This window comes from Macaca fascicularis, chromosome 7 (assembly GCF_037993035.2).
Source record: "Macaca fascicularis isolate 582-1 chromosome 7, T2T-MFA8v1.1".
NCBI classification, from domain to species: domain Eukaryota; kingdom Metazoa; phylum Chordata; class Mammalia; order Primates; family Cercopithecidae; genus Macaca; species Macaca fascicularis.
In genome coordinates this window covers 33,107,697-33,121,320 of record NC_088381.1, presented here as the reverse complement: position 1 = coordinate 33,121,320, position 13,624 = coordinate 33,107,697, and the positions used below count along the sequence as shown (strand labels likewise).

The 13,624-nt window shown below is 33.8% G+C and overlaps 1 protein-coding gene across 24 annotated transcripts in view; it reads left to right on the top strand.

Annotated features, from left to right (window-relative positions):
- The window catches only part of ZNF280D (zinc finger protein 280D), a 97,678-nt gene that overhangs the window by 66,341 nt on the left and 17,713 nt on the right, over positions 1-13,624 (top strand). For 12 of the 24 annotated variants that reach the window (XR_012414991.1, XR_012414993.1, XR_012414989.1 and 9 more), the window contains 3 exons: positions 2,594-2,656; positions 6,552-6,670; positions 6,822-6,858. Coding sequence is in view for 18 of the 24 variants with exons in the window: in XM_045395503.2 (XP_045251438.2) it covers positions 2,594-2,656; positions 6,552-6,670; positions 6,822-6,858 (219 nt within the window). In the remaining 6 variants the exon portion in view is untranslated. Of the gene's footprint in view, positions 1-2,593; positions 2,657-6,551; positions 6,671-6,821; positions 6,859-6,982; positions 8,571-13,624 lie in introns of those variants that run through there. The other 12 variants (XR_012414992.1, XM_045395504.2, XM_073995864.1 and 9 more) reach the window with 6 other exon arrangements.

The window sequence follows — 13,624 nt, the reverse complement described above, 5'->3', positions numbered from 1 at the left end:
GTTCCTCCTTTCTTTTACCATAGGCAAATCTGGGCAGGTCATTCTTTGGCCTAAAATCCTTTCCTAACATTGATAGAATGAAGTTCAGATTTTCTGGACAATATAATACCTTTCCATATCAAATTCCTAACTACTTTTCAACTCCTTCAACTCCTTTTATTCTCTTGAAAATCCTTCTGTATCTCCAGTTACTCTTTGCTTTGCCCAGAAGTGAAGCAGTAAGAACCTTCTAACTGCAGTGAACTCCTAATTGTTAGCTGGCTTCTACCTCATTTGTCTGCAGCTTTCCTTCATGCAACCACAAACTCTCTATGTGTCACTATTGATTTTTATCTTGTGTTAATTATTTATGAATATGTATTCATTGATTTAGCAAATATTTATTGGGCATTCATTCTGTGCTGGCCCCTGTCTCCCTCAAACACTCCCCTCAACCAACCATAAGCTCCAGGGCAGGCAGCTTGCCTTTGTTATTGTATCATCAGTTTCTAGTCTAGTGTCTTAAAATTGTTAAGGAAATTGTTCCTTTTATGTTTCTTAGAAAGTAAAGTTGTTATTTATATGGAATCAAGATTATGAAGAAAATACGGTTAAAGGAGGTTTTTGACCTTAGTTTTCTTGAGGTATAATTTATACACAATACAATTCAACTATTTTTAGAGAATTGCTTAATGAGTTTTGATAATTATATACTGTCAGCTAACCAGGTAAGGGATTTTTAAAAATTAGGTTTTAACATTATATTTTTACTATATTGTAATAAAAAACATTTCTTAGATTTATTTCTGTGTTGCTGTTACCTTTATGGAGAGCTAATAGGAAGAAGGGTAGTATTTTTTTTTCTTTTTATTTGTGAGCTATGAATTCACTTTTCCCTTCCTATGATACACAAAACTGTAAGTATGGAATTAAATAGAGGTAAATCAAATAGATGGTAGAAATCCCTTTTTATAGATGAGAAACTCTAAAACAGAATTCAGGCAACTAAAAATTTTTAATTATCAACATTATGATCTGGTATAAGTTGTAGACAGATGTAGAGGCTATCAAAAGACTCTATACTGTAATATTTTCTCTCCTCTTATATTTAATATATAAATAAACCAAAAATAGTCTGCTTGTTGGAAGAGAAAGAATAAAGAGCTTTTAAATCTCATTTAAAAATAACTTATTTTGGTTCAATGTTTCAGTAATCAAACAAAATCTTAGACTTATTTCTCTGAGGAAATATAGTTGTGTATACAAGTTTTTGCATATAATTTCAGGGCTTCCCAACTTCCCAATATACTCTTCTAACAAAACTGTTTTTGTGATACCATCTTAAATTTGTAAACTCTAATAGTAATTACTCCTAGGTTAAAGAAATGACTATTAGAAATCTGAGGATATTTTCTGGGGATTACAGCTAGTGACACATACAGAGTCTGTGATTGCATGAAGGAAAGCTGCAGATAGATGGGTAGGACAAAAATATATATATATATATTTTTTTTTTTCAGCTACATCCATGTCCCTACAAAGAACACGAACTCATTCTTTTTTATGGCTGCATAGCATTCCATGGTGTATATGTGCCACATTTTCTTAATCCAGTCTGTCATGGATGGACATTTGGGTTGGTTCCAAGTCTTTGTTATTGTGAATAGTGCCGCAGTAAACATACGTGTGCATGTGTCATTATAGCAGCATGATTTATAGTCCTTTGGGTATATACTCAGTAATAGGATGGCTGGCTCAAATAGTATTTCTAGTTCTAGATCCTTGAGGAATCGCCACACTGGGAAGACTACATTTTGAAATACAGTAGTCCCCCTTATCCGCTGGGGTATATATTCCAAGACCCCCAGTGAATGCCTGAAACTGTGGATAGTATTAAGCTCTATGTACTTAATACATAGAGATACACTGCCTCTGTAGCCTGCCTCTGTAGTTTTGGCTACGGAGGAGACTGAGGCAGAAGGATCACTTGAGCCCAGGAGTTTGATTCCAGCTGGGCAACATAGTGAGATCCATCTCTCAAAAGAAGAAGAAAAAAAGTCTACTAGTAATTACAAGGAACACTGTAAATGTTTGAATTTACAGATGGTAAACAGTGGCATTTAGCTCAAGTTCTGTTTACTTCCCAGATCATTTGGATCCTACTTCCCTCCCCCTACACAAACATGTTAAGATTGGAGAGTAATAAAAAAGAATTATTATTGATAACTGTTCATATTATAGCACACGTGTTATTAACAAAAATTTAGAATTGTTTTCAACTCTTAGTAAATCAAAATATTTAATTTGATGCTCTTTACATATTTAGTTTGATGCTCTTCACATTTTTTTAATTCTCAGTATTTCCTTTTTTAATATGATGGTAAGGTACAGTGCTAACCATCTAAGAATATGCCTAGGAAAATAGTGTCATTAGAATATAATAGGTAAGATGGAATATAAGGTAAAATATTGAATTAAATGGAAGTAACGGGCTTCCATTTTATTACTTACATTATAATCTTTTATTAAAAACTAGAAACTTAAGTATGGACTTGAAATATAAATTAAGACTTACTGTATAATAAAATTCTTACAATCTCTTTTGTTTCTCCAGCTTTCATAGTAACCGTCCAAGCAAAAGATTTTGTATTTTTAAGAAGCATTCAGAAAATCTCAGGTAACTAGTTGATCTTTTTTTACTCTATTGAAAAATTGTAATGACTTAAATTTTTTTAACACAACAGCTTTATTGAGGTAGAATTAGCATACCATACAATTTACATGTTTATAGGTTTTAGTATATTCACAGAGTTCTGCAGCAATCACCAGTTAGTTTTAGTACTAAAACCCAGTACCTATTAGTGGTCATTCCCATTACTCTCTGGCTCTCCCCATCCCTAAACAACAACTAGTCTACTTTCTGTCTGTGTAATATTTGCCCATTCTGGGCATTTCATATAAAAAATGATATATGATATGGTCCTCTGTGACTGGCTTCTTTCATTTAGCATAATGTTTTCAAGATTCATCTGTGTTGTAGCATGTATCAGTATTTCGTTGTTAAAAATTGCTGCATAATATTCCATTGTAAAGATATATCATAGTTTATTGATTTAGATTGCCTTCATTTTGAGGCCTTATGAATAATACTACTGTGAACATTTGTGTGCATGTTTTTGTATGGACATGTATTTTTATTTCTCTTTAGTATATACTTACAATTGGAATTGCTGGATTATTGATAACTCCATGCTGAGCCTTTGAGGAACTGCCAGACTGTTTTCCAAAGTAGCTCCACTGTTTTACATTCCCACCAGCAGTGTTTGAGGGTTCCAGTTTCTCCACATCTTTGCCAACACTTTTTATTATCTCCTTTTGATTATAGTTACCCTAATGGGTATAAAGTGGGATCTCATTGTGGTTTGCTATAACTTTTTTTTAAACCTGATGTTAGGTGCCTAATTTGAAAATATAATTGATTGCTACTGGACATTAGAGAGTGGTGTTCATTGTATTCTTAGACCAGAAGTGTGATGAGCCATTGTTCTCTTGCTGAATTTATTTCAGTGGAAAGGTGGTGTCCAGAGGAAACCTTGATGCTTTTACATTGTAAAATGAGAACAAAAATAAGACTTTGCAACAATATTTGAATATTTAAAAGATAGCTAAGCTATCTAGTAAAGGAATGAACACTTTTTTAGTTTTGAAGTAAATTTCCTTTAACCACTGGAATTCTTGAAATCAGTATATGATTTTTATAATTCTTATATTTTCTTTTGAAAATAAAGAGAATTATACAATTTTATTACTATACAGAAAGAACTGTTGATAAAATTTTCTAAAGGCATTAATAGTTATCTTTGATTATACTACACACTTAGAATCCACTGAGCACTATTGTTTCATATTCTTGTGATTTCTTGGACTTTGTTTGTTCATTTTATGTTGCCATTGCTCCTTGAAATGTCAGTGTCTTTGTTCCACCAAGCTGATCTGTAGAGATAAGTTTAGCCAATACTTATTTTGATGCTTTGGATTAGTGGAAAATGTAGAAGAGGGGATGGTATGTCTCAGGACCTTTGCATTTATTATTTCCTATGCCTAGTTTGCTTTTCTTCAGATATTGTATGGTTAGCTCTTTTGTCTCCTTTAGGCCTCTACATTGATTGAGTCTTTCCTTGACTACAAAATTTAAAACTGTATCCTCTTCCCTTTGCTTTATCTCAGCATTCCCTGTCTCCTTTTTATGTTTTACTTTTCTCTAGATCATCTAACATACTTTTATTTTACTTACTTATTGCCTCTGTTCTCTCACTACATTGTGTGTGGTTTGGTTTTTTTGTCTATGCCTGGCACATAGTAGGCACTTAGTAAATACTTCTTGAATAAATTAATGTATATATGAAAAATGATGTATGTGGAAAATAGGTCCCATCTGTGATGTTAGACTAGTAGCTCACAGGGAGAGAACATTTCATTCAATTTTTAAAATATATTAGTACTACTTTTAAAATATTTACTGAATCTGGGGAAATAATTAAGGTACATTAGATGTTACCTTTACTAAAAACAGTTACAAGAGTGAATATGGTATTATTGCATGCTAAGAATGAGAGTTTAATTAAATTTTTACCTCATTGTTGTCAAGCTCAGTTGTGTGTTTAGTTTCTCAATGGGGACTATGTGATTTTAAAGATCTGGGATGTTTTTTCACTTAATTTGGGTAGTCTCAAATTGAAAACTGTTCAATTTCTGTGAATGGAGCTTAGCATATTTATAATTCTATATGATACTAATTAATGTAATTACTCTTATTGAAATGGACTATTCATACTGTAACTATTTTTTATGTATCTATCTTGCACATAAAGTAGCAGGTCCTGTAAAGGTAACAGTGATAAAGCAGTGCTGGAATCAACCTTCAGGGAATGTGCAGTAGAGTTTATTGGGTGGGAGTTAAGGTCTGAACATAAATAACTATGAATTTTAATAAGTGCAATGAGAGTTATTTCAGAGAGGAAAAAGATTACAGTTCTTGTAGTGATCTGGATAGGTATTAGGCCTACTTGGCTTTAAAGGATGGGTATTGTTTCTACTGGTAGAAGAGGCACGGGGGCATTCTAGTTCAATAGACTAAATTTTTTTCAAGAGTTCTGTTTTATAATTTAAATTACTTTAGGCAACTTAACATCATTTATACATTTAACATAATTGATTTTCTTTTAAATAGCACTTCAAATGCTTGGTGTAACAAACTCCCAAGTGCTTAACTCTTATAAGAAATTAAATATATAGTGGCTAAGTTCTCTGAAGTATTTTACAGGCTTAATATTTTAAAACACCTTTCAGCTAAAAATCACACAAGTCTAAATGCATTTTAAATTAGAATCTTAATGTACTTTATGTCAAGTATATTCAAATACTTCAAATAGCAAATGCTAAACAGTTAGATCCAGTGAGGACAAAAGCTATTCCTGTACCCAAAAATAAAGTATTGATAACTAGGGACTTGTTTCCTAACTTCTTTAAAAATTTATAATAATTACACATTTCATTTAAGAACTACAGCACTCAGGCCAGGCGTGGTGGCTCATGCCTGTAATCCCAGCACTTTGGGAGGCCGAGGAGGGCTGATTACAAGGTCAGAAGTTCGAGACCAGCCTGACCAACATGGTGAAACCCTGTCTCTACTAAAAATACTAAAATTAGCCGGGTGTGGTAGCATGCACCTGTGGTCCCAGCTACTCAGGGGGCTGAGGCAGGTGAATCGCTTGAACCCAGGAGGTGGAGGTTGCAGTGAGCTGAGATCACACCACTGCACTCCAGCCTGGGTGACAGAGCGAGACTCCCTAGTTCACAGTGCTGAGATGATGAGGAACTCAAGTTTGCAGACTTTAGTATTTTATTAACTACTTGAGCTAGTTCAGTGTTAAATAAGAATAATACCAACCTTGATGGTTATAGCGAGAATCAGATGAAATAATACATGGGAAAACTCTTGACACATAATGTACAGTTGATGGTGGCTATAACATGATCTATTTTTAAAGCCTTCCCGTTTTTCTTCTATCTCCAACTAAATAAAACACCAGCTTCTAAGTAAGCTCCATTTGAGCATAGACATTACTATTTTTTTGTTCACCATTATATTCACAATACCTAGTAGTAGAGTATGTATAAAAATAGCTCCAGTAAATATCAAGTGAATGAATATGCTATCTTCACTTTGCAGATGATGGGAGAACAAATAGAGTGTGACTTGCCTAAGTTACACAAGTTGGTTGTGGAGCCAAGACTGACTCTAGGTCTTGTGACTCCTAACTTTTAACAATTGGTATGACAGGTAAAAGTATAAAATAAATACTTCCTGTAAATAAATGGTCGCATAATTTGGACATGGCTGTGTCATTTTCCAGAGAATAATTTCAGTTTATATCAAATTTATATAATAAAAATGGGAAGTTATAATTATGTATGACACAAAAAGCAAATTATGGAAAAATAATCATCGAAAATATATGGATTTTCGTAAAAAATAAAAATATTTTTTAATGCTGTTTTCTTTTTTTTAGGGGCATTACTCTAGTGTGCCTTAATTGTGATTTCCTAAGTGATGTTTCTGGCTTAGATAATATGGCTACACACTTAAGTCAACATAAAACTCATACTTGCCAAGTTGTAATGCAGAAAGGTATGTCATATGTAACCGTGCTACTTTAGATTTTTGATTTTTATTCCAGTATTTTTGGTCATCCACAATATGGTCTCTTTACTAGATCGTTATTCTCACTCATCATATTTCATATGCTGTTGTAAATGTAAAACTTTTCTTCTAATTTCAGTTTCTGTTTGTATCCCAACTTCTGAGCACCTTTCTGAGTAAGTTTATTTTTTATTCAGTGCATTTTACTTTGATGGATTTTAGCACTACTGCATTTTTAAATGTATCATTAATACGAATGAAAAGTATTAAAGTATTTTGTTTTTGTTTTTTTTTTTAAAGCTGCTTGTTGAAATAGGTTCCTGCTCTATGGAGCTCGTGACCTGGTGCAAGACAAGTTGGAATTTCCTAAGTTCAAAGTTCTGAGATGTTTTCTTACACAAAGGCAGTTGAGCAGCCAAGTTCATGACACTAGCTCTCATTATTCAGCTCTTTTCAGCTTTCAAAGGGGATTAGATTCTTATTCCACCTTATCTTTGTGTCAGGTTGACATATCTTAACATATTTTTTTCTCCAGTTTGCGCTGTCTAAAAATAACATTTGTTGCTATGGTCTTTTCTTTGCTTACAATAATTTTTGTTTTTCTCTGCTGTACTTGCCTTCAGAATAATAGATTCCAAACTATATGGCTGTTTGTCTTTTTGTCTATTTGTCTGCTTTCTTAATTTCTTATACGTCTTAAGTTTTAGGCCAGATAATTGTCTTTTTCCTCATTCGTTGTCTGTCATTGTGCTGTTTTTCTTATTTTTCAGATGCAGAAGCAGCCCAGAGATTTCAAAAAATGTCCAGGGTATACCTGGACAGTGTCCCCCTTCGATGGACACAACTGATGCCTGTTCTCTCTTTCCAAGGAATGTGAATAATTTGACTGTGGGACCTGCTCTTAGGTTGTGGCCTCAAGAAATCAGATCTTGGGGTGACTCCCTTTCTACATGGCTGGCCTCCCATAAGGCTGATGCTGTTTGGCCAGAGATGGCTTTAAGGCCCACCAAATTGAGCATACTTCCCACTGGGGGCTTTGGCTTATGATCTTAAGCTTATGAGTCGATTATGACCAAGAAAAGCCCATCATATCACTGCTTCAGCATCCAAGTTGAAGTTTAGTCATTTTGGCTGCTGCCTTTAAATCTTTCTGTAGCATGAATGCAGTCCAAGGAATATAAAAACTCTAGTTGTTAGGAAACCATGGCTACTTTCATATCCTTGGAACAACAGGTCTCCACAATTATGTTCCAAAATTGCAGTTATTTTTACTGACATATAAAATCTATTAACCAGTATTTATTCTGTAATTTGTTTAACAATACCAATTCTTGCATTTTGATTTTTTAAAAATTAATTTAATTTTAATAGCTTGGTTTTATGTTCTCAAAATTTATCAATGTCTATTTTATGATGTCTATTTTTATATTACATTATTTAAAATTTGTTTAGTGTTTGTTTTAAGAACTCCAAGAGATTTCTTAGAATTCTCTACAGATTTTGTATAGCTGCCTATTTGTAGATTTTAAATTTGGCTGTTACTCAGCCCATTAGACATTATTAGATACTCTGTCCTATTGGGATTATTATTAATATTACCTTAATTGTGAGTTCTTAGGTGTAAAGAATTGGCAGTACTACTTGCAGACGTTAAGAGCCAGTTTTAAAGTTACATATTTGTGGGTCTAGGATGTAATATCTACTTAGCCATTAATGTAGCTCCTTTGGGTAAAGGTAACATGTTAAAAAACATACTTATGGTAACCAGTAATGCATGTATTTCTTTCCTTTATATATTTTAAATTTGTCATGTGTTTATTTTAGTTACATTGAATATAGATCTGAACACTTTTGATACTATTATTCTTTTAATAAAAATTATATTGTTTAAGTGCCTCAGGAATTATTTGCTGATGAATAAAGGGTGTAGATTTTATCTTATAAATAGGAACATTGCTCTAATTGTTATATGGAAGCCTTGTTACTTGGCTGCAGACAGTGCTATATCTCCTTAGTATACCTTGCATTTTTTTTCTTGCAGCACAATGGAAAGGTTACTATACTAATTTCTTAAATTTTAAAGACTAGTAAAGTGCCTTTTGTGATCTTAATAGCCATAAGGATAGGCAGGCCAGTTTAGATGACCAGTTAAAGCCAGTTTAGATGACCACTTATTATATGATGTGTTTCTTGCAATTATCAAAAGAGTTTAATAGTTCTGAATTTCCAAACTAATTTATATTTTAAGTGAAAGGTTTTCCAAAATCTCCACAAGTGGTTTGTTTCTTAGTAGTGGACTTAGTGATATACTAGTTTTTTCTTTTTCCTTATTTGTCTCTAGGAATTTTGGTTATCTACTCTCTCTACCCAGTTTTTAAAAGTTTATCCAGAGACAATAACTTTTTCCATTTTTAACATTAGTTCATTTACAGATACTCACCTTACCTTGGTCATAGGTCGAAAATAGGATAAGCCACATTCTTAATATAGTAATTTAGGAGTACAGTCAATCCTTCATATCCTTGGGTTTTATGTTTACATATGTAGCCAATTATGGATTGAAAGTATTTTGGGGGAAAAACCATAACAAATAACAGTACAACAATAAAAAAATACAAATAAAAACAATACAGTTTAACAGCTGTTTACATAGCATTTACATTGTATAAGTGACCTGAGCATCTGAGGATTTTGTTATTCCTGGTGGAGGTTTGGGGAGGTACGGGGACCTATGGGGTGAGGGCAGTTTCTGTAACCAGTCCCCTACCAACACCAGGGAATGACTGTACTGCTTTGTGGTCTTATATAAAATTTTATTTTTTATAGTATATATCAAGCTCATTTTCTTAAAGTATGAACTCTTAAAGTTCTCTCACCAGTAAATTCATTTTTTTAAAAAATTGGTTCAAATAAATCACTTGGCAGTCAGTACAGAGTTTGCTTATTGTAAGCAACTAGTTGAATTTTCAGTTTGGTGCTAATGAGTTTTAGCTTGAGTCTAATCCCTCCTTATCATCATGTTATTCTGGTTTATTCATCTGGTCAGATAGCCATTTCATGCATATGTGCTTTTTGGTTACTGTTGAATAAAATATGTGATTGGTTCAGTTTGAGTCCATCACCATTCTTAGAAAAATAATTATTAAACTACAGAGGCTCAGATTCTTGCCCTATTTTTGTCACATTTTGGCAAAACACTTTGCTTCTTTGGGTGTCATATATTCAGCAAATATTTATTGAGCATCTACTTTGTGCCTGGCAGTGTCCTAGGTGCTAGAAATATAGACTGTAATCTCTGCTCTTATGGAACTTACACTATAGTTGTGAAAGACAATAAAAAGTAAATAAAACATATAATATGTTAGATGGTGATCAATACTATGGACAAATATGAATCAGAGAAGGGGGATAAAGGAGTATGGGGTAGGAGTTGGAAGACTACCATTTTTATTTTAGTGAGGCCTCACTGAGAGATGACATTTGAGTGAAGACATGAAACAGGCAAAGTCAAACTCAGTCATGAAATTGTTCTTTTCTGTTTCTCCCTTACTTCCATTTTTCCCCTTCTCTGTTTTCTCCCATATCTACCTGGATGGATGAATTATAACAAAATAGAAGTAAAGGTTTGAGTTTTGTAAGTTTATTTTTCTTGACAAAAAGTTGAGAATAGAATGATAATTTCCTCTAACAGATCTGGAGAGTGTAAGAATCTGTGGTAAATACATAATAACTCAAGCTTGCTAAACTAGGCTACTTAACTGGTTACCTATTTTATTGTTGAATCAAATATCCTAAAAGCCACAATTTGAAGAGATTTTAAAAGCTGATTTAGTTCTCTGAGTGACATCCATGTTTGTTCTAAGCAAAGTACAATGGGAAAGACATTGATCACCAAAATATTAGAGTTAAAGGACCCAGCTGCCTCACTAGCTTTATTTAAGGTAAAGTTACTTCAGTTTCTTTTTCTGTGAAATGGGGTTGAAAATATCTTTGTTTTGAAGATCTTAGAAATATGTAAAATGTGTTTTACAGATGTTAATATGTGTATTTTACTTTACTAAATCCCCCTAATTTAATGAACTTTATACTTAGCACCAGTAGCAACTACATGGCTCATTTACAGTATGATATAGATAACTCTCCCATATATTCGTTGTCACTGAACATTGATATCCTACTTTTTATGTGTGCAAGATTCTGTGTCAGGTGTTGGAAATGGAAACATGAATAAAACATGGTTTATAGCACCAAAGCAATTACAGAATAAGGGAATTAGAAATGTAGACACTGAATCCACATTTTTTACAGGGCCTACAGTCAACTGATTTTGTAATCAGTTAAACCATTAATATCATGAATATATTGCATTATGGGATTTTTTGTGAAATGCTATATCAGGAGAGAATCTGGACCTGTTCTCAAGGTGAAATATCACTTTATTCTGCCACTCTCAAACCAATAAGTCATTAATTATCTTTCATAAATGTAAGCAGTAAGTAAACTCTTAGGAACAGAATGACAGCCTTTTTCTATAAGTGTTATGTTTTAAAATATTATTTCTGTTAAGAGATACTTACTGTCATTGAATCTGTGACCACTGAAGATATATAAGGATTCATTCCATTATTTTCCTGTGAAATTTTGAACTTACATGGAGGAATTATTGGCTCTGGTCATAATCCTAAATTATAACTCTGTAGTTCTTATGTGTTCAAAATTGTCAGGAGTCTTCATTTCATTTATTTAGCAAGATTTTTTTTAAAAAGCAAACTGATCTATTGAGTTCATTTTGGGCTTGTTTCCTTTAAACTTTTGAAATGGGACTGGGATTGTAGCCCCTAGATTCTCTTATCCTACCATGGACATTAATACCTCAAACCAGATGTTTAGGAACTGTGAAATCGTTCTTCCTTTTCAAAGTAGACTTCCTGGTATGTAATTGCAAATCAGTAGGTAGGACCTGTGCATCAAGATGTGGTGGTTTCTGGCAGTTTGGACTTCTGCCTTTGATATCTGATAAGCAGGGAGAATTTGAGACCCTATGAGATGGAAAAATAAATGAAACTTTAGTGTAGTCTTTCATTTAGGACAAACTGTGCCAATCTGTACCAGTGATTCTGAGGTTACTACCATTTTTTTCAGTCTCTGGTTCCTGAGGGTTGGTGCTTATAGATTATAAATTAAATATCCAGGGTATAATTCAATATTACCAACAAACCAAAATAATAAAACAGAGTCCTAGACTGTCATTAAAATCTTCTGCCTACATTGATGGTCTTATTTTTTTCTTCACATTTTTACACGTGATTATTTTGGTCTTTTTTATTTCTTGTCTCTCTGTCTTTACCTAGTTCTTTCTTCCATCTATCTAAAATGATTTTTCTGCTCTATCTTTGTTATAATAGCTTTAGATGGCCAAATCATAACCTGGTGTTCTAAGATTAGTAGATCATTTCATACGAGAAAAGATAGAATTAGTCCTAAGGAGAGTAGACCAGCAATCAAAATTATGTCTGTTGGGTTGAGGATGAGGTGGAAACATGGGAGTAGAGATATTTAGATGGTATACTAAATTTGTTGTATACTCTCAAGCAGATTCTGAGCAAGAAGATTGATTCGATACTCTACCCATGCCCATGACAATAATAGCTAACATTTCCTGAGCACATACAGTGTGGCAGACACTCTTCTAAGTTTTTTGCATTTATTTACTCATTTAATTCTCACATATTTGTGAGATATGAGCTGTTACTGTCTGATTTTATGGATGAGACATCTGAGATACAGATATGTTAATTAATTTGCCCAGGGTCACACATACCTGTTAAGTGGAGTGCCTCAATTTAAATTCTGTCAGGCTGTCTTCAGAGACTAAACTACTCAGTAGTATCCTCTATTACTTCTCTGCTTCTGCTTGTAGTTTCAGGTGTAAATCCTGCCTTGTTTGTGACTGGCCAAGAAACTGCATAGGACTAAGATTCAGTGTTAAGGTCCTCTTTCTGCAGAAGGGTAGGCAGCAACTGACACAATCATAGGATTGGGACAGTAATCTAGCATACCAGTTTACTGTCCCAATCCTATGTTCTGTTGCTCAAACTTCATCGAAATACTGCCCTAATGATGTTTGGGCAATATAACATTTGAGCAAATAATGGTATAAATTGGTCTTTTAGTAGGATTAATTTGGCAGTGATACTCAGCACGTTTTAGAGTGGAAAACATACAGAGGCAGAGAGATCAGTTAAGGTTTTCGGTTTTCTTGGCATGATCATAAAAGAGCCTGATTCACAGGAGAGGAATGGGCTTGAGGCAGTGCAATGGAAATTTGAAGTAGAACCCACAAATTTAATCTTCATTCTATTGCTTAATGGCTTTATAACTTTAGCTTTTTTAGGCCTCAGATTTTCTCATCTGCAAGATAGGGGCAGTTGAATTATATAATCTCTTAGGACTCAAGTCTAACTCTAATACACTGTAATGTTTCTGAACTGAATTGTCAACTGTTTGAAAAATAATAAATTGTATTAAAAATGGAGGAGTCATTCTCTGGATGTTGATTTTGAAGTTGTAAGAGAAGTGATGGTTGGTGGCCAGGTGTGGTAGCTCACACCTGTAATCCCAGCACTTTGGGAGGCCAAGACAGGTGGATCACTTGTGCTCAAGAGTTTGAGACCAGCCTGGGCAACATGGTGAAACCCCATCTCTACAAGAAAGTATAAAAATTAGCCAAGTGTTGTGGTGTGACTGTAATCCCAGTTACTCAGGAGATGGAGATGAGAGGATCACTGGAGCCTGGGATGTGGAGGTTACAGTGAGCCATGATCGTACCACTGCACTCCAGCTTGGGCAACAGAGTGAGACCTTGTCTCAAAAAATAAACAAATAAATAGAAGTTGTGGTTGGAATTGTGTATAAGGATGAGATACACAAGAGGCAGGTCTG